General features: G+C 38.3%; 1 protein-coding gene across 1 annotated transcript; it reads right to left on the reverse strand.

Annotated features, from left to right (window-relative positions):
• Positions 1 to 204: 204 nt before the first annotated feature.
• Positions 205 to 25,407, reverse strand: LOC110053707 (microtubule-associated serine/threonine-protein kinase 3-like). The gene is made up of 29 exons (XM_089287147.1): positions 24,783 to 25,407; positions 19,940 to 20,176; positions 18,872 to 18,894; positions 15,068 to 15,180; positions 14,799 to 14,889; positions 14,494 to 14,584; positions 14,301 to 14,333; positions 13,934 to 13,986; positions 13,742 to 13,816; positions 13,549 to 13,624; positions 13,099 to 13,128; positions 12,624 to 12,704; positions 11,981 to 12,085; positions 11,792 to 11,890; positions 11,323 to 11,493; positions 10,856 to 10,944; positions 10,653 to 10,740; positions 10,314 to 10,492; positions 9,686 to 9,766; positions 9,450 to 9,520; positions 6,581 to 6,808; positions 6,318 to 6,422; positions 5,738 to 5,857; positions 4,916 to 5,345; positions 4,533 to 4,798; positions 4,037 to 4,272; positions 3,729 to 3,803; positions 2,913 to 3,402; positions 205 to 2,217 (listed from the first exon to the last, which is right to left on the reverse strand). The coding sequence occupies exons 1-29, from the start codon at positions 25,056 to 25,058 to the stop codon at positions 1,487 to 1,489; spliced, it is 4,743 nt and encodes a 1,580-aa protein (XP_089143273.1). The 5' UTR covers positions 25,059 to 25,407; the 3' UTR covers positions 205 to 1,486.
• Positions 25,408 to 25,431: the final 24 nt, after the last annotated feature.

Consider the following 25,431-nt stretch of genomic DNA (forward strand, 5'->3'; position numbering starts at 1 on the left):
GCTCAACTTTTCAGTCACTTTTGTACCTTTTGGCTTGAAAGTGGACGATTTCACAAAATTGAGACGTTTTTAATCAACTATTTTCGTGGAAACTGTGGTGGTGAAGCTGATTACAATTGCCATATCTCTGAGCGTTATTAAATGAGACAACTTCAATAAGACACTATTTATCGTTGTTTCCATTTACATCAAGAAGGAGCAATATCAGTTTATAAACTAGTTTATTACGTTTCATTCAAGCAGTGTCTGGAATCAATCCAAATTTTTAAGTCATATTCTTAATACAGTATCTAGCCTGTTCCAGACTCCCAGATAGTGGAGGAAACGCGCGGAGGGAGACATCCGTCCGTTTTTCCGCAAGCTGGGAGCCAGGAATTTCAACATGCGAGAGAAAACCAGCTTCTCTCACTTGGGTTGCTACACTTGTTTCGGAGATTCGGAAATTTACGCACACGCGGATATCAAACTACTCACAATCGCACGCCAAAACACGCACGCACGCACGCACGCACGCACGCACACTAAAACAGGTAGGGTTTGCCATAAGTTGCTCGGCAACTTTTTGGCAACTTTTCGTATTTCGAGCAACTTTTCGTTTCGAGCAACTTTTTGCATTCTGAGCAATTTCTAGTTTTCTAGATATCGAAGCAGCTTTTAGTGCTGTAATTGGCCATATATACTTCTGGAAACACTAAGATCACTCCATCCTCAATTATATCCGATTTCAAAATTAAATTATTAAATTACCAAAGAATATCTCTCTACGTTATAAAATATCACTTTACTTAAGACTCTATTCCAATACACTGTGCTAAGGCATCTACTCTACAATTCTATTCTTTAATCTGCATCAAATATGCGTTTGCGTTACTCGCACAAGAACTTTTTTTGACTTTCAGTCGGGTAATTTTTCGGTTACTGAATACAAAGGTAAATTTTAAGGTGACCACTAGGTAACTCCTCACTAGGCGAACAATCGTTTGAATCCCAAGCTACAAATGTTAATTCTCCTAAATGACTTCCATACACTTCTCTCAATGTCAGTTCAAAGAATTTGGTGGTAATCAAAATAGCACAGCTAGTTGATGAATTCCCCTGTTCTCATCACTTGTCTGCTAACCAATGTACAGATACTGTACGGAGAAAATGTATTTTAATCACTTGGGAACAACAGGTCGGCCACGTTAGCTCTACCTCTGCAAACGTACACAGCAATTCTCTACTTTCTAAAATCGAGCTTGTTGATCAGACTTATAAATTAGTGTTTCATGACATTATCTTCTTTATATTTACATATGTACATTAATTTACAGATATTTACAAGACATACGACCTCCATCCTTGCCACTTCCTTGGGAACTCTCTTCAAATTCTTGTTTAGTTACTAAGGATCGTTGATCTCAGATCTATCGAATAGCAGGATCAGCGATCGTTAATAATTAAAAAGAGAGCATTTCAGCATCGATAAAATCACGACCGTCAGTCGTCACAACTTCGTGTCATGCTCGGTTTCTTCTAACTTCGTGTCCTGTTCGGTTTCCTCCAACTTCGTGTCCACTTTGGTTCCTTCCGACTTCGTGTCATGCTCGGTTTCGTCTAACTTCGTGTCATGTTCCGTTTCCTCTAATCTCTCCTCAGAAGAATCCTTTGGTTCGCTTTTCAGATTTAAAAACGTCTTAGGCGCCTCTTCTGAATGTCTCCGCAGCTCGCACTTGAGTTCAAGTTTATTTTGACTCTTAGTTTCATTCAAACTAACGCTACGCGCTCGTTCAACAAAGCTCTCTTGCTCCAGAACACAGCGAACTCCTTGAAAAATAGTATCATGTTTACGATGATGTCGTCCCTTCAGCTCAAAGCTGTCCTGTCTTCCGAGTGGAGCCCTCTCTTCTCTGGAAGTCTTTCTAGTACGAAAGTCCGTCTTTTTATCGTGTTTACCGAGATGGAAATGCTCTGGCGAAAGCGCGCGCCTTAACAACGGTGAACCAGGCCTCGGCGAGGTCTGGGGCGTGATTGTAGCCAGGTGCGGTGACGCAGGAGACCCTCGCAAGGTCAAAGGAGAAGTGCTGCGAGGTTGATGCGCATGCCCGTGACCATGTGAGGGGGAGGCTGAGGTTGGCGAAGGTGTCCTGGCTAAGGGGGACACGGGGACGTGTGTTGAGGACTTTCTCCTTGGAGAACGGACCGCTCGTAACTTTGGAATAAGTCCTTGAAGTGTTCCTAAAAGACATCAATCATGAATAAGTGACATTAGTATATACCACACAAGTGAATAGTGCTTTTCGCGCGCTCTGATTGGTTAACTCGGAGGTGATTAGAATGCACCATTCACCTCCGAGCAGCCGGCGCGAGAGATTTTAAAATTTCCGACCGCTTGTCACACATAAAATAACGTTTTGGTCCGACAATTATTCAGCTTGTGTGGTATATACTAAAACAATTATTCACCTCAGTGTCGGTGAAAGTGATGGATATTTACCTCGCCGCTTATCCACCACTATTCACCTCCACTTCGGCGAACAATTGTTAATTATTCACTACTTTTCCATGCATGAAAGAGATTTCACATCTTTCTTTAAAAATGAACAGGCAAACTACAATCTCGAGTTTTTTTGCGAAGACATTTGCTCAGAAATGACAACAAGCAAAACCGTACATTATCGAGGAATATATCATGGAAGTCACAGCTTATCAAATTCACCAATTATCAGTAATTAGCAGTATTTTTAATGAGCTTATTATCAAGTTAATGTCGATTAAGGCAATTTGCTATACCGAATTTAGAAAGTTGGCATTTCGAGTGTTGGCTCTTCGCCGGTGAAAAATGGAGGAATGCAACTTTCCCGAAAATGCAGCACAATAGTTTCTCTAGAAACTCATCGCCAGCAAGCTAAATCTTAGCAGCTCCCACCCACCTGGTCGACCTAAGCCATGAGCACAAGGCGAGCTTGGTGATGAAGCAGGGCTGCTGCTAACGGAAGACGATGACTGATCCGACGGAGCCCGAAAATCAAACGACGGCGAAACGAGTTTAGGCGAAGCAGGTCGCTGCGTCTTCGTGTCCGGCGACGACACCATTCGCTTCAGTGAGCTCGTCCGTCGAACACTACTATTCCCAGGGGAGAGTGAATGGCTTGCTCTTCGTCCAAACCGTTTCCAGAAGGGTTTAGTTTTCGGCGGTTTGTCACCCGTTTCAGGACCAGGGGAGGGGTTAGGAGAAATTGTTCCTCTTCTTCCTCGTCTGAAAGGTAGCTTCTTTCTGACCTGTTTACTCGCAGACAGCACACGTTTCCGACCTCCTCTCTTGATAGAAGTCTTGGCGAGTTCTGTAGCGCTTAACATCACCTTTGCACCACCGCCGAGAATAAGTTCTATTACCTCTCGGTGAGTAAGTCCCACCACAGACTGCAAAGGAAATAACAACACCATCAGTCTGTGGTTTTGTGATACATCTTAGCAAAACAATGCTAAATATCACTCTGGTGACAATTAATCCAGGATTTAACAGTGAGACTTGGGCCACAAAGCGTCTATCATAATGTGAAGTTTCAAAGGATGGAAAAGTAATAAAACAGTTGAAGACCACAGCAGTAAAATCTTCAAGATCAACCACGAAGAAGTGACATAGGAATGTCACGCAACACAACTCCGGACTCTACAAGTTGGTAGAAGCGTTGTGTGACAAACCAAATAAAGCCGAAAAGAAAACTACATGTGCGTTACCCTCTTACCTCATCGTTCACGTGGGTTAACAAGTCTCCAGGCCTTAGACCTGATTCAAATGCAGCACTTCCATGATCCACATTCTACAGGGATTAAAAATTCACCTTCTTTAGAACTTTTTACTGGAAACAGAATACAGTAAAAGCCCACGCGTAGGAACCTATAATAGTTTCTTGTATTTTGGGGTATTTATTGGTAATTTAGGCTATAGGCTCTTAGCAGGTTCTTAATTCTTACACGCGGGGTTCTAATGTAACGTGCAAGCGAGCATGTCATTCAGCAAGACAGCGAACAAGCAAGAAGTGTGACTACTGACCGACACAAGATGGTGGACCTTGTAGTAGTTCGTATCGCCGAAGTACACTCGGATGGCCTGCAAGGTAAAGCCATATCCACGCGGACCTTTCTCGATTATGATTGGTGGTCGGAGGTTGAGTGACAGAGTCTTGGCTCTTCTGCGGCTCCTGGGAGAGCGTGAAGGACTCTGGGATCGGGGTGAACCCGGAGGGCTTTTTATATGATGTCGCAAAGCTCGGTATTCATCATCAGACACTGTGGAAAATAAACATGGAAATAAATTTTGTGCATGAAATACTTTATTCCGTTATAGTCCACATTTTTCAACGTTGGTTTTCGGCCGCAAGTTTGGACTTATTAAAGCTAACACACAAGGTTTGGTCTGTCTGGTTATAAGGATGTTTTATGGAATGTTTAAATTTTAGATCGCAGATTACTCAGGGTATGTAAAGCCATCTTAAAAAGTAAAGGGGTTCACTAAAAAATAATCATTCTCAATCTCAATCAAGACTTACAAGACAGTTCCAGTTTAGGTGCAGTAGACAGTCTATGCTCTCTCTCAGCCGGCAGGGAATGGGTTCGATACACCCGATACCTGTCCTCAGTCTCCACAGTAAGGCTGGCCGTAGGAGGCTTGGTCGGGCTTTCCTCGTCCGCCGATAACGATAACAGCGGGATAGGGACTGTAGCCAAGTCTGAAAAGGCTTTCTTTCGTAGTCGGACTGTGGGGGGAGTGAGGGGGGATTCCGGGCTCAGATCACGCCTCGTGGGGGATAAAGATCTGAAACAAAAAATAACAGCCGGTTGGTTGGAAACTTAGTAACGTAAGAAACTTGCCAGATGAGAAGAGAAACGAAGTTACTATCAATCTGCGCATTCGCAATCTACTTATACTCACTCGTTTGTCGAGTTCGTTCTGCTCCGAGGCTTATCGGAATCAACACCACTATCGCTTCGTTGTCTTCGGAAATCTTCGTCGCTCTCTCGACTCTCCGAACGAAGAAGAAGTCGTTCGGTTACATCCCTCTTTCGGACAGTCATTGGGGAGCTCTCGGAACTCTGATCACTGCGCGGTGTGGTGACTTCCTCGCACGAGTCTTTGCTGTCTGTAGATGCTTTCTTCACGGTGTTGGGGGATACGGGGGATGAAGGCCCTGGGGAAGCACCCGGAGACGGCACCGGAGATGGTACCGGGGACGCACAGATACGGGAATACCGGGGGGAACATGTGGAAAAGTTACTAAACTCGCTGGAGAAGTTGTTGAATTCTTCATCATCGTCTTCGTCATCATCTGTTTCAAGCTCATGGTTGTAGCGGTCTGCACGAGCTGTAAAAATTAAGAGAGCACAGTTCAGATAGGGAATAAGTCACGATAGACATTTTAGTACTCACATTTATAAGTGAAACTACATCTTTACCACAGCAGGGGTTAACAAGGCTAAAGCCTGGGGCGGATACAGGATTTAGAGAATTCAGAGAAGGGGGTTCGAAATACGGACCGCCAAAGGCAGTCCCCTATGGAGGGGTGGGGTGTCCAGTAGCATCCTGCCCCGGAAAAGTTTTTGAAATTGAGATCCTCGGAAATGGGATTTCTAGCATTCTGAGGCCATGACAGCGTTTTACAATGCCTCATTTTTTTTTTTTAATTTAAGAGGTTCGACCGAACCCCTGCAACCCCCTAGATCTGCCCCAGCTTAGCTGAACGGAGTCATGACTTACTGTCAAAGTAGCTTGTGTCATCCTCGCCGTCCAAGACAGGTATAAACTCAGCTTTCTGTCTCAACAACGCCGTCCAGTTTAAGCCCGTGAAAAAGAGATGTTCTTTTACTTCGTGTGAACCTGGCCAGAGGACCGAACAAGACGAGAGAAAAAAATAGAAAACACAATCAACAAACACAGCTTTGAAAGTCAAGTTTCCAAAAATTGCCCGAGCCGCGATTATCGTAAGATGTTACTAAGCAACATGATCGTAACTGACGACGTCAAGCTGACGTGACCCCTTTCGGAAATGTTCGTGCTAGTTCGGATTGAACAAGAAGAATTGGAAAGTCTTGGGAATTTCTATGAAGATTTATCTACCACGAACAAAAGATGCAACAGATCAATGCTACGTTGGCCTCGTGGAGTGGGTTGTGATTTTCGGTCCAAAAATTTAACGCTCATTATTGAAGATTTCTCCCTGAATATACGCTAAAAGAAAGCTTAAATTATTCTAATGGTACACCTTGCTGGACAAAGGCACATACAAGTGTGAGGTATCTTGTAGACGCAAAAATAAAGACCACAGAGGTCCACGCACCTGTAGTGCCCAGACGTCCAATGGGATCCTGCTCCAGCAATCTTGTTACCAAGTCCCTGGCGTCCTCTGGAGGTGCCTCATCTTCACTTGGCCATTCAATAACACCTTCGATGAAAACAAAAATGTTCATATATCTTTATGAGGAGTGGTAGGTTCGAGACCGCTTCGCATAACCTATTCATTCAAGCATTACTGTCATCCATTCCAAAAATTATGTACTTTAAAGCCCACCATTACGTTACAAATCTAGTTTGTTTACTCACCACTCAACGTATCAGCAAATAGCTCCTCAGGCGTATCGCCATAGAACGGGGGCACTCCAATGAGGAACTCGTATAGGATAATACCTAAAGACCACCAGTCCACAGGCTTGCCATAACCCTGTCTGAGAATGACCTCGGGCGCCAGGTAGTCTGGGGTGCCGAACACTTGTTGGTCTGTAAACTGCTTTGTTTCCTGGGCCAGTGAGTGTTCATACATGTGAGTGGTGCCTAGACGTGAAATATGATTCAATATATAAGAAATATGAACTAAGTGGTGTAAGATTTACCAGGCGTAGATAAGGCAGTTATGGGTAAAAATAAGGTGTAATTAACTGTAAATAAACTACGACAGACGAAGGACGCGCTATCGAACAACATCGAAGAGGTGCTAGCAGGTTGGACTTTTACATTCTTAATTGAACGACGTTTATCTCACAAGTCGAAAAGGCTGCGAACAAGGTACTGAAGACGTCCAGAAGAAACTTGAAAAGTTAACTCGCAATGCCAATCTTCCGGTTTTTACTTCGGGCGAAACAGTAACAAATGTCTTTTTCAGTACGAATAAAGAAAACCAATTTGTGACCTCTCACGCGAAAACGTCACTAACGGATATTAGTTAAATGGTCAAAACGAACGGCTGGCGAACGGCTGACGAATGGATGAGAAACGGATGTTCCAGCCGTTCAAAACGGTTTCAAATACCGTTCGAACGGCCACGGAAAAATTTCGAACGGATGCTGTAAACGTTCGAACGGCCACGGAAAAATTTCGAACAGATGATGCCAGCCGTTCGACCGGCACAGGAAAAATTTCAAACGGATGACGCGAGCCGTTCGAGCGGCGAACGAAAACTCTTTAACGGGTGATGCCAGCTGTTCGAACGGATGACGCCAGGCGTTCGAACTGCTAAAGAAACATTTGGAACATATTTTTCCAGGCGTTCCAACGGCCGAAGAAAAGGGTTCGTATTGAACGAATGGTTATGAACGGCTCTGTGGCTAAATGCGGGAGATGTTGATGTTTTGATAAAGGATATGTTTTTGCTCCCCTTTCGTAAGTCTATAGTTGCAATTCTTATTACACACTTCTTCGTTTCTGCTTTCAAAACTTGACAAAACTTAGAAATGGGCACCAAAAGCTTTTAACATAATAGAACCGGCAATAATTGTTTTCCATCACGGACCCGAATCTGTCTTAGCCTGCAGAACAGGCGGATTAGCGGGCTCTAGCGCGATCCACGAGCGGGAGCGCGAAGCGAAAAAAATCTCGCCTCGCGCTTCGCGCGCCCGCTCGTGTATCGCGCTAGAGTTTGCTAATCCGCCTGTTCTGCAGGCTAATCTAAATTTAGCTAAATTTAAATGATGTGGTGCTAAAACGAACAAAGGAGGTATAAACCTAAACATCGAGCTCAGGAGACGAAAAGCTCGAACAAATTCTAGATGCAAGAAACATAACTTTAACGACACAGAACGGATCTCTAAGATTCTCGAAGCAGTCGGACAAAGGTAAATATGATCCGTGGTGAAAAGCCATATAACTTGACACAGTTTTAATCTAACAACCGGGCCCGGCGTCACAATATAGAATGCAAATAATCAGCATTGATGATCACCGACTTTGTCCCTCCAGAGCGAATAATTAAAGAGATACAACATACATTTCTGCAATAGAAATGAGGCACGACAAACAACATTACTCAGCACATGGTAAATTACAGAAGTGTCAAACTCTACAAAGCGATAGATAACAGCTGAAACTATGCAGAGCTCTGACCTCTAATAGTTCAACGGCTCTACTCTACTTTTAAAAACGTCATCCTGATAACAGAACACTAAGTGCCCTTCAGAAAAAAGTAAAGAGCAAAATAAAAGGTTGAGGGGCTGGAATTTATAAGAGAACGGCAAATGTAGAAATGTCACGAGCCGTAGGAGTCCGTGTAGGCCTGTCACCCGAATCAAACACATTTTGTTTTTTCTCGCGTCTGACGTCGCGTAGCATAAAGCAACCAATCAGCAAAAACCGTTCGCCAGGCGAACGGTTGGAAGAGCATAAACAATCGTGTGACTACAGGCGGATTTTTCTCGCCTCGCGCTTCGCGCGCCCGCTCGTGTATCGCGCTAGAGCCCGCTTATCCGCCTGTTCTGCAGGCTAGGCGGCTGTATAAAGTTCCTTCTGAACAGATAATCCCAGCCGTTCGAAAACCTGTTTCCCATCAGATACCGTTGGCTGATCGAACGGCTGATTAGTTTTGTGTGAATGGATAGCAGCAGCCGTTCGAACAGCTGAATACTATTTTCCCGAACGGGTGACATTAGCTGTTCGAACTACCGCAGTTTCTTTAAAGGGATAACATCAGCCGTTCGAACGGCTGCTTTTTGTTTTTTCGAACGGATAACCTCAGCTGTTGGAACGGATGAAGATTTTTTTCGAACGGATAACCTCACCTGTTCGACCGGATGAAGATTTTATTCGAACGGGTGACCTCAGCCGTTCGAACGGATGAAGATTTTTTTGAACGGATATCAGCAGCCGTTCAAACGACTAAAAATTTTTCTGAACGGATGATCCAATTCGTTCGAACGGCATCCCATCGATCACGAACAGATGACAAACGGATGGAAAACGGCAAGCGGACGGGTTTTTGGGCGTTGAACGGATAGCCGTAGTGTACGTTTCCGCTTGAGAGGTCACATTTTCATCTATCGACGGCTGAACGAAGATTGTTTGGCAAACAATTTCCTCTGCTAGCCAGATAGATTTGTAAGTATTTCCTTCGAGCTTGGTTCGTGGGAAATGTCAAACTTGCATTCTCAAACTTCAACCCGTGATCAAACCCAGTCTATGGTTGCAATAAAAAAATAGCACTTACTATTCATGAGTCCAATCTTTGACAAACCAAAGTCTGTGAGTTTGATGTGACCCAAGGAAGTAATTAAAAGACTGAAAAATATATACAATTAAACAAGTAGTGAGTAAACGTTTTAGTGTGTACAACATCACAACTTCGCAAGACAGAAATTTTGTAGTTAGGCACATGAGGAAAATCCGGTTGCTTTCACGGGCCATAAAGGTGATATTATCCAGCAGTGAATTGCATTAACTTACTTGTCAGGCTTGATATCACGGTGAATGATTCCATAACTGTGTAGGTATTCAACAGCTAGGATTGTCTCCGCTATGTACGCCCTAAAAATCAAAATGAACAAATTACAGAGAATCACTATAAACAACGTCCTTCAAGAAACTCTGGTGAAACCAAACGGAGAAATCTATTGTAAAATTATAACTTTAAAAACTCTGGATTTCTATCGCCTTGTCCAAAATATCCTCCCAAAGGATTGAGTTTTGTTCAGAATCTTTCATAGATAAACCAACGTAAATAGATCACCGTCTAATGCAATACATTAAAGAAATGCCATCTTCGAGAGTCACTTCTTAACTTCATTCCTAATTCTTTTTCACTCAGTCATGGTCCAACAAAGCGGTCGTAAATGGCAATAACAGTATAAGAAATCTTTGACTCTGAAATTAACCTTTTGTACAGCTTTTACGAATACCCACAGTCGCACAAAATTCTCTGAAAGATTTATCTCGTTTCAACCCTTGAATTTTAACTGAAAATCGGTTTTCAAAAAGTTTTATGCGCGTTGCAAATCGTGAAAAACTGCGCTTTTTTAACGCTACTACATCTCGTGAATCATAACCCAGTAAGTAATAAAGTAAGGCGAAGTACCTAGCAAGATCCATGGGTAGAGGACCGCTGTTCTTCAAAAGCGAAGCACAATCTCCTCCTTCGACATACTCCATCACCATGCACAAATGCTTCTTGGTCTCAAAACTGCACCACATTCCAACAACAAAGGGATTCTCAGCAAAAGTCAATATGTCTCTTTCCGCAAATACTTGCTGCACCTTGAGAGGAAATTCAAGCCAAAATTAGAAAGTAACTCGGCGAAACACTTCGTAAGACGCCTTTGTTGGCTTTTACTTGAGGCTCTTTCCATCCATTTCTTGGAAAACAATTTTGTTTATCGTTAGAGTGAGAAGGAGTTTTATAATTTTAACACTGTACCTGATTTCTGTGCAGCATTAGCTGTTTATTCATCTTCTTCAAAGCAAATCTCATGTGAGTTTGCTTGTGCTTCACCAGGAAAACAGCACTGAAAGATGACCAAAACACACAATCAATTATTACATCTCTATAAAACCGTACGTTCACTAATACAAATGTAATTCAATCTCGTAATTCCTACATTATCAAGGGTGCTTTCTCACCCATAAGCTCCATTGCTAATAAGTTTGATGTATTCAAAGTCTTCTTCAGTGGGCATCTCCCCCGCTGCGGAATTAGGACTGGAAGATTTCTGACACAAAGACAAATACATGTATTTAGAGGGATGAATATACTGCACAATATGCATAGAGTAACACATGTGTGAAAAAATAAAGAAATAAAGAAACAAACGAATAAATGAACAAACAAACGAAAGAACGAAAGAATGAATGGACGCACGAATCTACACGGGCAAACAGGCACACTACGCACGCATGCACTAATAAACGATTGAACCAGCGAACGAGCTAACGAACGAAAAAAACGAACGAACGAGAGAACGAACGAGCGAACGAACAAACGAACGAACTAACGAGGAACGAGCGAACAAGCTACCGACCAAGGGAGCGAACCAGAGAACGAACGAAGGAATAGAATCAAGATCAGATAAAAGACGAACGCTTTATACCGATTGTGATTCAGGTTCGGGGTCCTCAGGTGAGTTCGGTCTGGGTTCTTCAGATTGAACAAGTCCAAGCTTGAGTTTAACGTAGTTAGTGATGTCAGTCTTGTCAGGAATCCTCTCCAGCTCTCTTTCTTCTTCCTCCAACTGATTATAAAAACCTTCAGGGCTAAACTCCTGGAAATCAGAACAAGAAATGAAATGTTAGCTCAGCAATCTCTACTCTTTCTGTCTGTCTGTCTGTCTGTCCATCCGTCCGTTTGTCTCTCTGTGCATCAGTCCGTCTGTCCATTTGTCTCTCAATCCGTCTGTCTGTCTGTCCGTCGGTTAGTCAGTCCATCGGTCAGACATAGGTCAGTTGGTGTGTCCATCACTTATTAAAATGGTTGGCATACTGAAGAGTCATTTGGTCCGTCGTTTTGATAGAGACAACCTTTATTTCCCGAATTAATAATAACGAAATGTAAGAACTTACCAGACATTCTAGGAGACGTGCAGGCCTTGACATGATCATAAGCATCTTCCTCACAAGTTTCTTCACAGGAGAGGCATCTTGGTCTGTTTTCTGGTGTGCCTGTGAGAAACAGAAGTGTCAAATAAAGAGAATGAAAACAAGAGCACATGAACGCTCCATTTCTATGTAGATACGTCAAAATATTTTTACCTCGAAGAGGAGTCTTTCCAATCTGTCAGACAAGTCATAGAAGTACAGACTTGTCAGAGCACCCTCCTGAGATTGTTTAAGGAGATCACGAGCAGCCTCGAGTACCTGCAAGAATGTTCAAAATCAATGATGAGAATAAAGCTTCTCCTGGGTTTAAAAGTTGACATGGTATACTCATTACCCATAACTCACACATATGTTGCACTGGTGACATGGTTGCCCCAGACACCAATTTTCAAAATTCCCTGATTTTTGCTGATAAAAATAAAATCTCCCTGACCAAATAAATACAAAATGTCAGATACAGTGGCGGCTTCTAGCTACCCCTTGCAACTGTACTTTCCATCCATTCATGAAGACTGACAAGTTTTCAACAAATATTACTTCGTCATTAATCACGCTAACCCAAAATGTTTCTTCCAGTCTTAAGTATTAACTCAGCCATGTTAAACTATTTCAGTTTTCCCTGACTTCTCTTTTCTTTTCTTTTCCCCCACTTTCTCTTTTCAAAATGTCAATTTTCCCCGACTAAAAATAAAATTCCCTGACGTTTCCCTCCCCTAGATGTATTTCCCCCCTGATCATTCCATGACCTGTGGAAACCCTATGCCCAGTTCAGTGATCAGAAAGAATGCACATGTACCTGATTCCAGACAAAGTTCAAAACTCCGTCACAACTATGGTGATTAAGAGCTCCTTCCTCCGAGTATTCTTCTATCAATTCCTAAAAAAGAAATAAAAATGTATTTTTATATGTTTGAACAAATACAGGGTTATTATTACCCACTTACTGGAGAATAAGAGATGGGAAAATTTTTCCCCACGCAATTCTGGAGCATACTAGGTTGTGCACCTTCCCCTTCTTTAGCCCCACCCCCCTCAAAGGATCTTTTATCATGCCCCTCCTTCTTTCTAATAGATGATGACATTGACAAAAATGATGACATTGAATTTTGCTTAACAGTATGCAGTGTCAAACTATGTGACAACTTACTGATCAGACACTACTGGGATCAACATCAAGAGCTCTGTCATGTCCCCAATTCTTTTGCAGACTGTATCAACAAAATTTACTGGAATGTTGTGACATTATTCCTCACTGAAGAAACAGTACTTACACTGAGATTCTCCTCCATTTGTGTAATAGCCTGCCAAAAATAACAACAATTGAGTACAACAATAACTAATAAAATCATGAGAGCTGTACAGTGATACGACAGAAGATTGAAGACCATTAGTTTGCGTAAACATGTTAACAGTTGTACATGTATGTGTATACAATTTTCGATGAAAATCCATTAAATATTTTCAATAGAAAGGCAAATTTTCTAACATTAATTTCATAATAAAAACCAGCGCTATAACAAACAATGTCTCAGCTGATCAATGGTCATTTTCAAGTCCGGCAGAAGAATAAAATTACATGCATAAATATGTAGTTAAAACCACTAAAATATGTGTATGGAAACAATAGGCAATACAAGTTAAAAAAGCTCAATGTACAATTTTAAAGAACTTACTGGTTCAAATTTTTCTAACATTAATTAAGTGTATAAAGATAATCTTACTTTAGGAAATCGTTCTCTGTAAAGGTTATTAAGTAACTGCAGTTCATCTTCTTGAATGAGAGGTGATCTGCCAGGGCTAAAACAAGATAAAATACATGTACTTAAAAAAGCATAACTATTCACCAACTGGCCATGATTAGAACAGGCAGGTGGGCTAGGCTAATTTTTGACAAAATATCAAATGATAACTTACCTAAGGCTCCGAGACCTCTGTCGTGGTTTTGGTGACCTTCTACCTCCACTGTCATCTTCCTGATCACTATCGGCACTAAAATAGGTGTAACAAAGTAAAAAAAATGATCACCACACTTCCATGACAGTCGCTTAAAAAATGTCTTGGAATTATTGGCATAATTGTACAAAGGATGTACTCATAAGTTATTACCTGAAATGTGCTCCATAGTTGTATTCATCACTGTAAGGTAACCCTATCTGCAACTGTGACAAAATAATTTACTTACTGAGTTATATAAATTATACCGGTAATTAAGATATAAATAATCATACAAATACATACACAAATACATGGTCCTACACCACAAATAACAATTTGAATGCATGTAGCAAGCTTGCGAGATCAAATGAACTGACCAACCAGGAGACAAATTCCTATAAACATGCATTAATTAGTATGTGCACAATACAACTGAGATTAAATTCTTTAGTAGCACAATGCAAAATATATGAATTCCAACTAGGAGATGCTGAATACGAAATCACCATAACAGCTCTTACTAACTACGTACACATACCTGATGGAGTTTTTCTTGTGATGATGCAAGCGACTAGAGAACAACAATAATTGCAACCAGTAAATCACCATGTTCTACGTAAATAAAAATTTCCTTGAATTTCTTGTTAGAACTACACACATACAGATTAAAAACAAAACAAAACAAAACAAAACAAATAAATGAAACAAACATAATAATTTGTGATGCTTACAGAATATGATGATGAGCAAGGAGTGTGTGTTCCATATCCTGAGGATGAAGTAAGGGATGCTACTGACCAACGTCTTCCACCAACATCCGCTCTGTAAAAGATAGAAATTACTCATTTAGAGTCAACAATGTTGCAGAACCTTGATGGACTGCAGAGCCAAGTCAACAGGTGACTTTTTACATGCATAGATCTCCTGATATAATTATACTCTATATGTAGAAAATAAAGATCTGGATAAAAATGCTTAACAATATCTTAAGCCCTAGTGGCACATACTCAAACTACGTGCAACATCTAACACTCACTTCCTAACATTTGAAAAGGCAAAATGTGCTCCAGCAGTTGTGTTATTTGACGAGGTGTAGAAACTAGGACTACCAACTGGACTGTCAGACCCTGCGGAACAAAACAAGTTTTCAAACATTATTTCGTATCTTTATTGCTGTAGATGGGAATGCAGGCCTACATAGATCGGCAGGTCAGGGTGTTACTAGGGTCTTCCCAAGATCAGCTATTATCTTGAAAGGAAAACTAAGAACTTGGACACGTTCATGTATTTAAATGAATTACTCACCTTGTGAATATGGCGAGGAAAACGGTGGGTACGGTCGACCTGAGTGTGCTGAGGGCATGGAGCTCGTTGTTGTGAAACTTCTTCCAGTTTTGCGTGTTCCAGAGGAGAAAGAACTTGAAAAAGAAAACATACAAACATTAACTTTATACACTGTAAGTTGAAACAGACAATAAACATAATAATATTATGTAGTATTTAACAGCAAGCTTGGTACCTGTTACACTGTATGTGTATATGCTTACAAATTTTGTAAATGAAAGCAAACAAACAAGCAAACAAAACATAAAAAGCACTGAACACCTACAAGAAACCAAATCAAACTGTGTGAGGCATCAAAATTAGTAAAATGTTGAACCTGGTAGCACAACAGTGTGGGAAATGAAATCAGAGCTTTCTGTTATGACAGAATCTTGACTGTATTTTCACCTTGTATACTACTGGTTAAAATCTTGCTTTTGACCACTCTAAATGGCACAAATGGGCTGAAATTATTAAATATACCTTAAATCCAGTTGAACTCACAAGACCCACAAAAAACATTTTCAACTTAAAACTGCATCATTAATACAATAGTCCTAGCTTCTCCTATTTTGTACATGAAGTACAATATATGATGACACAGACACTTCCGTTTCATCAACATACATGTACTGTAGATAAATAACTTTACAATTTGGAATCATGCAAAACATGCTGAGCCTTGAAAAGATGGCAATTCGGAATAAGACTTTTTAAAATCTGCATTGAATTCCTCATCAATTTTAGCCTGTGAATTACCTATTGAGGGGACTTGAAAACATCTCTGACTTTAAATAAATCAACCACTAATAAATATTGCATTACACTGGAATTGCCTCTTAAAAGAATCACTAAATCCACTAACAGCCTCTAATGAATAATACCAAAATTAAATCTTATCTGACTAGAAAATTTTAAAGTGAATCACAATTTAAAACGAGCAAAAATTGAAACATGAAGAAAAGTAAAAAGCAGCAAGCTTCATTTGACTGATACTGTGCTTAAAGAAGGCCAGTGACGCTGATCTACTTTATTATTTTTAAATCAAATTACAACTCAGTTAATCCTACAAATTTACTGCATATAATTATTAAATTAAGCCTTAAGTTATGATTATGTAGTCCACTTGCAATCTGAAGAGTCTAACCGAAAATAAGTTCAGTAGAGATAACAACCTTTCCGAGAACCCTACAAGGATAAAAAAGTGTTTTAAGGCCTTTGAACAGATCAGGCTGCCAAATTTAAAGGTGAGTGCACTTAGTGTAGAATCATGAGATAAAATGTACACAAAGAAAATTGTAGGAAGAAAGGAGACATACAACTGTACATGTAGACACAAAGTCTGGTATGTGGACAGTTTCATTGTTGTCTTATCAAAGGAAATTCATAATGATAATTAAAAATAAGACCAACTAAACTATTTTCAGGTTGAATAGTTCTTTAGACACAAGCAGTAAAATACAGATCTATACACTTAAGAGTTGTATCAAAAGAAAATTCAAAGACACTGACTCTTGATAGTAATTGAGGGGGAAAAATGGAAACCAATTTAGCTGCTTTTCAACCTAAATTTCATGATTTACCATGCAAGTGCCAGGCAAGACTATATGCACATGTAAAATAAATATAATTACATGTTGTGATGCAATAATGCCCTTTGCACAATTTTTAGTATTTTTCTTTGTTTCATTTACATAATTTTAATATATTACCATATAGCAAAACAAAAGAAAAATACCAAATTCTACCAAGGGTGAAATTGAACCACAACATACACAAATATTTATATTTTTCCTATGGAATACTTTGTAAAAACTTGCTCAGAGCTACATGAAAGCATTTCAGTCACAGTAAATAAAAACAAAGTTATAATCAGCATTACATCAAACACATAATCATTATACAATAAAGAATATTTCCTATGACCTGAGACACATGTAAAAGTCTTTTCAGGAACTTAACTTGAATATTGTACTTCAGTTTCATTTTCAAGTTTGTCACTCAATAAATGACTTATAAAAGAAGATTTCTGGCCTGTATTCCAGAAAGAATAGAAATAAAAGAGCAGCTGAAAAGACATTTTGGCATGATCACAAATTTTAGTGAACTTGTACAATAGTTTGAAGCATGTAGCTCTTCATAGACACTGAACAAAGCATTAGCTGCACATGCATGTAATATAAAATTTCATGCTGGAAAGAATAGAGTTCTGACAATAACGAGAAGTAAAGCTTCCAATGTACAGAGTACGTGCAGGACAGCTTGTTAAGATAACAATGAATTAAATTACTGAATAACTCAATGGCAAGACCAGCAGGATGTCTGTCATAGTTTAAAGTATATAATTATTGTCTAAAAAAATTGACAAGCTTTGGTGAGAGCTACTGGATGAATGGACAACTGAAGAAAAATAATTGTCAGGTTTTCAATGCATCTGTTTTCAGTCCTTTCATTCCAAAATGCTGAGAGAAAATTAAATAAATATATCTCAGTTTATGAATTGTAAGTTATACTTTAGAACCTGTGGAACCAACCTTCTGACAATGTCCTCCCTCATGTTGAAATTAAATTTTGACAAAATACACTGTAAGGCATCAATGACAAGTAGATATGGTGTACATTGCAAACAACACAAAGGTACCAAAAGGTGGCTTTTTCAAGAAAGCATTACCTAAAGGGATATATTGAAAATCTCTCCACAAAATATTCCTTTTAGCAGCTTGTTATTATCTGACAGACGGCTGTTTCATTTCAATAACAATTAACATATGACACTAAAGCTGTCCAGAGATAACAGGTTCATTATATGGGAGAATAAAATTATCTCATTTGAAAAGCTCTGAATGACGCAAAGTGCAAGTTTGCAAAACACCTTGAGATGCAAATTGGAAACAATTGATATTGCCATATTGAAAAGGAATACATAAACCTGAAAGATAATGAGTTTGCTACATATATATATAGATATATATATAATTTCAAAATGTTATTAAATAAGCCAAGAAACTTAAAAGTGAAATATATAGGAAACAGATGAGGCAATTCCTCAAAAAAGTATTTTAGAGTACTTTTAACTTTGATTTTTGTCACATTTTCTAATTGAAAAGTATTTGAGACAAATTTGCAGTCTATAATTATGTCTATTCACATGTATCTTTAGTTATATTTTTTTGTTTTGGAGATTTGAAAATATCCTGGTTTGAATAGTATTATATATCATTGTTATTTGCCTTTGCTTCAATGTATGAAATTGAATAGGAAACAAAATAAAGGAAAATACAAATAAAACTGGTGTGAAGAATTTTGAACCAAAAACACGAAACACTATAATATGTCACATATATAACTATTTATAACAGGAGGGAAATTTGTTATCACACACATCATTTCCTCATAGCAGGAAGCTTTTAGAAGATACATGTATTCAATTATAACACCTAGTCATTTAACTTTTGATACATTTAAGAATCAAACTTTCCTAAGGTTCTGAACAAACTACAGGTACCAACAAATAAGACTTTGAAAGTGCTAAAAAACTATGAATGTCTGTAAATGATATATATTATATAATTGTTACAAAAATTATGTTAACAATACGACACAAAATCGTACATACCAGTATGTACAAAAACGTACTCATGTTGCAAGACAATGGATTATCATGTTAAGTTTTTTAAAAAAAGACTGCTTATCCAGATGAGCTTGAAAGAAATGTGTCTTTTCTTTTATTATAATTGTTATAATTTAATTACCAGTTGAAAATTAGTAACAAAATTCATAGAATACCTTGGTCTCCGGCTGATGTCATTCTGAAAATGAACAAAGTAAATAGCATTATTCATTTGATGAAAATTCTTGGGCACAAGAAATAACATGTAACAATGTACTTGCCAGGTGGTCAGAGGCAAGGTTTAAAACTGTGATCAACCCCTGACTTCTCTATACATTTTAAAAACAAATTCAATTCAACATACTATGAGAATTGACTACCTGATAGATCTCTAAAAAATTTGACATATTTTCTATTGCAGTGGCTTATGAAAAACTAATAAATGTGAAAAACTGTGACAGGATTATTGACCAATAATATTATATTCATTTGATACCACTGTGATTGAACTAAAAGGTTAATAAACAAACAAAAAACAAAAAGACAAGACAAATGCGGAGTGGAAAAAGTATTATACTGGTTGAATTTCCAATTTGGTAAGAAGAACTTAACACGTTTACATGTACAGGGCGTAACATAAGTTTTCCATGGTGTGTGCATTTCTTTTTTCATTTCCTGTGGTGTCGGATTCACATTCCAGTAAAAGCTCTCTCTACAGGTTTTCTTTTGTAAACCTCAGGAGATAAAACATTTTTATTATTCTTTATAGATCTGGAATTATACCATCTACATTCATAAGTAGAATTTTAGAGAATGCACAAAACATGAAATATTAAACATTTAATCAGTTTTTTTTTTTAAATGGGATACTTATCATCTTCAAATTTGAAAGTGAAAAATTAAATTGTCAAAATTCCAAAGTGACCTTCAGTTTTTACAATAGTGAAATAGTTCATCATCTCTAAAATACACAATTCTACATGCCTGAAAGCGAAAAACAATTATGATATTGTCAAATCTGTTTCTTCGAGTGCTGAAAAAATCAAGGATAGATTTCCCATTAGCAATTTTTGTCAGCCACAGGAGTAAAAATTGCTTCACAAAATAGGAAGGTTCAGTCATCTGAAGCTTTGAGGAATCTAGATTCCACAGTCGATCGTGATTTCAATGCCTGGCTGAATGCGTAGAAAACTAGAAATCAACATATGGAATCATCAGTTATTAAATAAATAGAGTCTACTTACACAGCTGCCTGTGAGATTAGGCTCAGAACTACCCAATGAAGGATTTGCTCTCATACGTAACAAATTAGAAGTCTCATCAAGCCTCGCTGATGGAAAACCAATGCTCTCTCTTCTCCTAGATCTTGCATCTGCATTAAATTCATCACAGAATCTTGAACGGTTTAGCTTGAAATTCCGTGGCAAAGAGGCAAAGACTTCTGAATTGAACTCTGCACTATTGTCAAGCTCTGAGTCAGACTAAAATTTAAAAAAACAATAATAATTCACAGTGGATTTCATTGTCTATGTTACTTACACCAATGACAGCTATAATTCAAAATTAACTTACAAGTGCAATTTCATTAATTAAAATTGAGTTACTTGTTTATTAAATACATAGCAAGAAACTCAAGAAAATAACTGACTTTTAACAAAAGACATACTATTAACATAACAGCTAGGTATACATACAGTACTGTCAGGTGTTCAAGAATAAACTGCCTTTTAATTCTCTGCTTAAAATTGCAATTCCCTTTACTTATGTCAGGGATTACAAATTTTCCTTTCCCTTCATGGTTCCTTTGACCCCTTTTTCACAAATTAGATGCAGTCATTTTTGAAAGTGCGAGTTTGAGGAAGGTGGGTGCTTTATGCCACCATTACAAGAAGTATGTCATCATGGGAGAAGGAGAACCGTGGACTAAAATGATTTACATTGAAACATGGCTGCTGAGCCGAACATGGTTGACAAACAGCAATGGGCGAACTCCATTTACACTGTAACAGAGAAATGTTGTTACAACATTGTCTGTACCTTTGATTTTGTACTGTTTCATTAAAATTCTGCTGAACATTTCTGGAGTCAAAGTGACTCCCTGTAGGAATTCTGTGGAGTCACAGTTAAATTGGTGCAAGAAATACACTTTCCACTTTATTGATCATCTGCTTTTTGTCTCATTTTCTTCACCACATAATCACAGCTGTACAATGACCGAAAATGAAGTTTTTGGAATTATTCTTCCTTTGGCCATACATGAACATGTACCGGTACATTCAAATGTGTGAGAATTGAAAACATTTTGGTTGTATTTCCTCTTCCTCAGCACATTTTAATATTTATAAAAACTCATAGCAGAAATAATCTCTTAAAATAGTTTTCCAACTGGCTTTTAATTATAATTAAATGTATAATTTGCTCTGTCATTAAACTTTCAAACTTAAGTCTGGGATTTGAATGCCATAAAAAATGATGTTTCCCATGTCATACATGTATGTCAAGTGACAGGCCCATGCTTGAAGCTACCCATTAATAACCACACAAGCTGAAGGTTGACAAATTGGGTGGTCACCCACCTGAAGAAATTATATCTTGCTTCAAACAGGAAACATACAGTTTTCTTTGCATGCTTGCTATCGAAAAGAACTCTGCTGTTATATAAGAATCTAAAGGATCGGTCAGGAAAAATGTACATGAATCATCAAAATTCAATCAAACCAACTTCCTAGAGTATTTGTTGGTAGCATGAGAAAAGACACATTTCTGAAATAAATTTCTTATTGATTTATGAGATCCATGACCTTTGGGTTCTTAATTGTTTGTGTAATAAAAAAAAAAAACAAAAACAAAAGAAACAAACAAAACAGGAGAAATGTTAAAAGCAGTCAGCATAAAAAAAACAAACTTATATATGCTACATATAGTGCATAGAAAATCAATGGTGATCTGAGAATGTTTATTGTGATGAAATTCAGACAACAACTGGCAAAACTAGAAGTTATATTTTGGTGAGAACTATACCATCATCAGACTAGAACATGCACACAAGGTAGCCCTTAAATATAGTGTTTATAACAATGAAAAACAAAACAAAAAGTCATACTCATGAGAAAGGCAAAGTTCTCTGCTGGATTTGAGTCACATGTCATGTCATGACCAAACATCATCCCATACTAGAATACCACATGTACGTAGATTTACTTGAATGTATGTTTACCACAGAAACAGTCGTAAACAAAATATGTTAGTAATGCTACGTGCACATATTTCGTCCAGAACCAACACACGTGCCTTACGCGTATCTTCACGCTTGATTTCAAGATATTAATCACCAGCTAAAAATATCCTAGTTAAAGGACCAAAAACAATTTCATGTACATGTATACTGTAGTGCAGAGTTGACAAAAAAACCATAATGGAAAAAGTTAAGGGAGGAATCTCAAATTAGACATGGAAAACGTTTTTAGTAATAAGTTTTAAAAGCACTTGATAATCATAATAACACTTACAAAATACTGTGGAACCCAAAAATGAGCCACATGCATATATTAATTTCAATTCAAAAAATCACCAAATAATTTTGTTACACTCGCAAAGCAAATTAAGCTGATATCCTTAGGGATACTCAAAACAGATATCGAAAGCAACAATTCCTTGTCATCTGGAGCTTTTTCTCAAACCTGGATAACCCAGTCATAGTTACTATACAACTGTAATAACTAAATTCAAATGAAGTATCTACTGTTGAAAAAAAAAAAAAAACTTGCATGCGATTTGTACATATGTGTGTATGTGCAATTGGATCAAAGTAGTAAAATTTGATTAATGGTATTTGAAATGGACTAAATATTGCTTCTGAGCAGAATCGAAAGGAATCAATTAAGTTGTCTGTTAATCTAAGATGCACTGTTAATGCCAGATCTGTCTCATAATTATTTCTACTATTTTTTTGGCTGTCTTAAACATAATTTGCTCAAAACGACACTTTCAATTTGCCTGTAAGATCAAAAGGAAATGATTCTGCCTTAAGGTTCCCTTGGGAGTGCCAAGGATTGCTTGAAACCAGACATAAACGTATTTACCTCTGATTCAGCGATACATTGTACTATACAACTGTTTCAATGTCAGGATATACATCTGTATTCTAAGAAAGATCTAGAGGCTGGGGGTCACTTGCAAAAATTGCTGGCAAAATTCTTTACAAAGAGAAGTTTTGTGATTATTAAACTTCTATGTACAAAAATAGTACAACAAAACCATGGCTTTCACATATCAATTAAATCATAAAATACTGTCTTTAAAAATAGAAGAAACCAGGAAATAATAAGAAAAATATGAAGTCCTTGAAACAAATCCTGTTGAGACCAGGCTTGTCTTACAGATGAAATTTGAAACTTGCTTGACAAAATTGACAGTGCAGAAATGCATCTGATGAACAAACAAATTGGAGGTTTTTCAAGAACATTATTTAAGCACTCAAGATCCTCACTTGCTGAAGTTAATAGCTTTCCAGCCTAAACATTAATGCAAAAAAAAAAAAATAGATTGGATTTTTAGGTTAATTACCTTTGATCTGTTTTGATTAAAATCCTGAAATACAGTAGACGTTTTTTAGACTGATTTGTTAAAAAAAATTAACATTCAAACTCTACAAGAAGATTTCATTGCAGTATCAACTGAAAATAAGTTATCATGAATGACTGAGGTTCACAAGTTTTTCCTTAGCAAGAAAAACTAATAGACAAGGTTTTGTAAGCGACTCTCTGAACCAACAAAAGATTTATTTTGTCAACAATAGGCTGCTCATTATTTGTACAACCTAGATTTTATGATCATGCAAATTGCACGTCAGTGCCAAATTAAGTAGAGAGAAATCACAAACACAATTCAGGAATTCCCTAATACATCGATCGAAGCAGTTTATCTCTGTAAAAAATCGTCATATCTTGATGGAAAAAACAGGGTCTCGAATATTCCCTGCTGTGGCCGATGTAATGAACATGGAGTACATTAACATAATAAAGAACAACTCACTTACAACCTCATATGAATTGTCTACCCATTTACGTACCATTTCGAAGAGAGAATTGAAAGAGCTTTGTCTAATCCACAAAACCACTTTCCCATCGTTGCTTAACATCGCATAAGATTTTTCACACGCAATAAATTTTCTCGATGATGGTAGAGCAGGTTGTCTATATTCCTAGTTGAGAGATATTCTCCGCAGTTGGAACACGATAAGTTCGAGAGAGATAACTTACAAATTATTATGGCGCGACAAACTTTTGATCGTAAATAAGATGTGTTCTGAAAAATGCGGGGTGAACTGGCATCCGAAGCAATAAATATAGATCGACAACAAAGACATACTGTGGGCTAAATAGCAACTCCCAGCGGAAAACACCCCCACATTTAATTTGGATCAAAGGAAATAATTCAGACGAAAACACAACGCGACTGGAATCAGGAAAGTCAACAAATTTTATGCGATTTTGTGAAATTTCGCGCGTTCTTCTAGAGAAATTGATCTGATCGATTCGGTAAGTGTACTTGGCCAAATTAAAGTGTTTTTGACCGTATTGTCAGGAAACACATGAATGTCGTCTCGGAAGATGACACACTTTGGATCAAAGCCCAACATCAGACCACGAGTATAAAGCTTATAGTAAACAGACAAAAATAAAATCAAACTAAATTGAAAAACATGTGCAATACAAATATGTAAGTCGAGTTAAGGCAAAAGCGTAAGGAAAAGCATTCGTCTGATCACAAAGATAAGTATCTTGGGCGATAAATATCTCATAGCAGATATTATTCCGCGCGGAGATGTGTCTTTCCTGGCGTGCCGACGGCCTAGGAAACACGAAAATGCATTCAAGGGGAAGCAAACAAAAATTGAAAAACCGCGAAAATATTTAAATACACAGTTGGAGCTAATAGAAACGAAAGTCTAAAACTTCAGAAAACTGCTTGACTTCAGGTAAAATTCAAGTTAACACGAGGATAAATTAAACTCGGAAAGCATTATGTAATTTTAGCCTGGCCGGTGAATCTTTACTGATTTTAGACAGTGGTAGAAAGGCTCACCTCCTCTGCTGAAAATTCCTCCTGCAGTTTCACGATAGCCTTCATTAAAAGTTCTCTTTCTTTGTCATCTATGACGTTGTAATCGTGTTCCAAATCGTCCTCTGTAAGAGCCTGAAAATAGCTAAGAGGTACGTTTTCTGGGAAGAGAGCGCTCAAATGTCCAAGTGACTCTTTTTCCAAAAACACGCGAAGTGAGCTGTCCCTGTCTTCACTTGTCGTGCTACCCTCACTTTCAGTGCGACGAACCGCGACAGAACTGCCTAGCACATCATCCATAGTCTCTCTAAGCTATTCCTCAAACGACAGCATTCGATCACACATGTTTACAACCCCTTTGACGCAGCTAAATCGTTAAAAACATGGCTGGGCTTGAAACAGAAATTCTCGCCACTACACAACACGCGCTGATTTCCTCCATCAATTTCAGCTCCGTTCGCCTGTTGCCACACCGCGCACCGCCTTTACCAATAACAGTTCATGGCGAATTGAATGAACTGTTTCCCAGACAGAAGTAAAAGTTCGGACTCGGTTCAGAATGAAGTGAAAGTGCTTAATCTCCGCCTCGTAATAATACTCCTAGCATTTCACGTTAGTCATTGATTACCGTCAGTGGACGGTGGAGTATAAATAGACAAATTTCCCAAGGGAG

The sequence above is a fragment of the Orbicella faveolata genome, unplaced genomic scaffold (assembly GCF_042242905.1).
Source record: "Orbicella faveolata isolate gen_17 unplaced genomic scaffold, um_ofav_v1 contig_14, whole genome shotgun sequence".
Taxonomy (NCBI): domain Eukaryota; kingdom Metazoa; phylum Cnidaria; class Anthozoa; order Scleractinia; family Merulinidae; genus Orbicella; species Orbicella faveolata.

Coding starts and splice junctions, on each gene's coding strand:
- LOC110053707 (XM_089287147.1), bottom strand. CDS start 25,058: ATGGATGATGTGCTAGGCAGTTCTGTCGCGGTTCGTCGCACTGAAAGT. Junction 14,585..14,798: donor GCCTTTTCAAATGTTAGGAA/GTGAGTGTTAGA, acceptor TATCTTTTACAG/AGCGGATGTTGGTGGAAGAC. Junction 4,799..4,915: donor AGAACGAACTCGACAAACGA/GTGAGTATAAGT, acceptor TTTTTGTTTCAG/ATCTTTATCCCCCACGAGGC.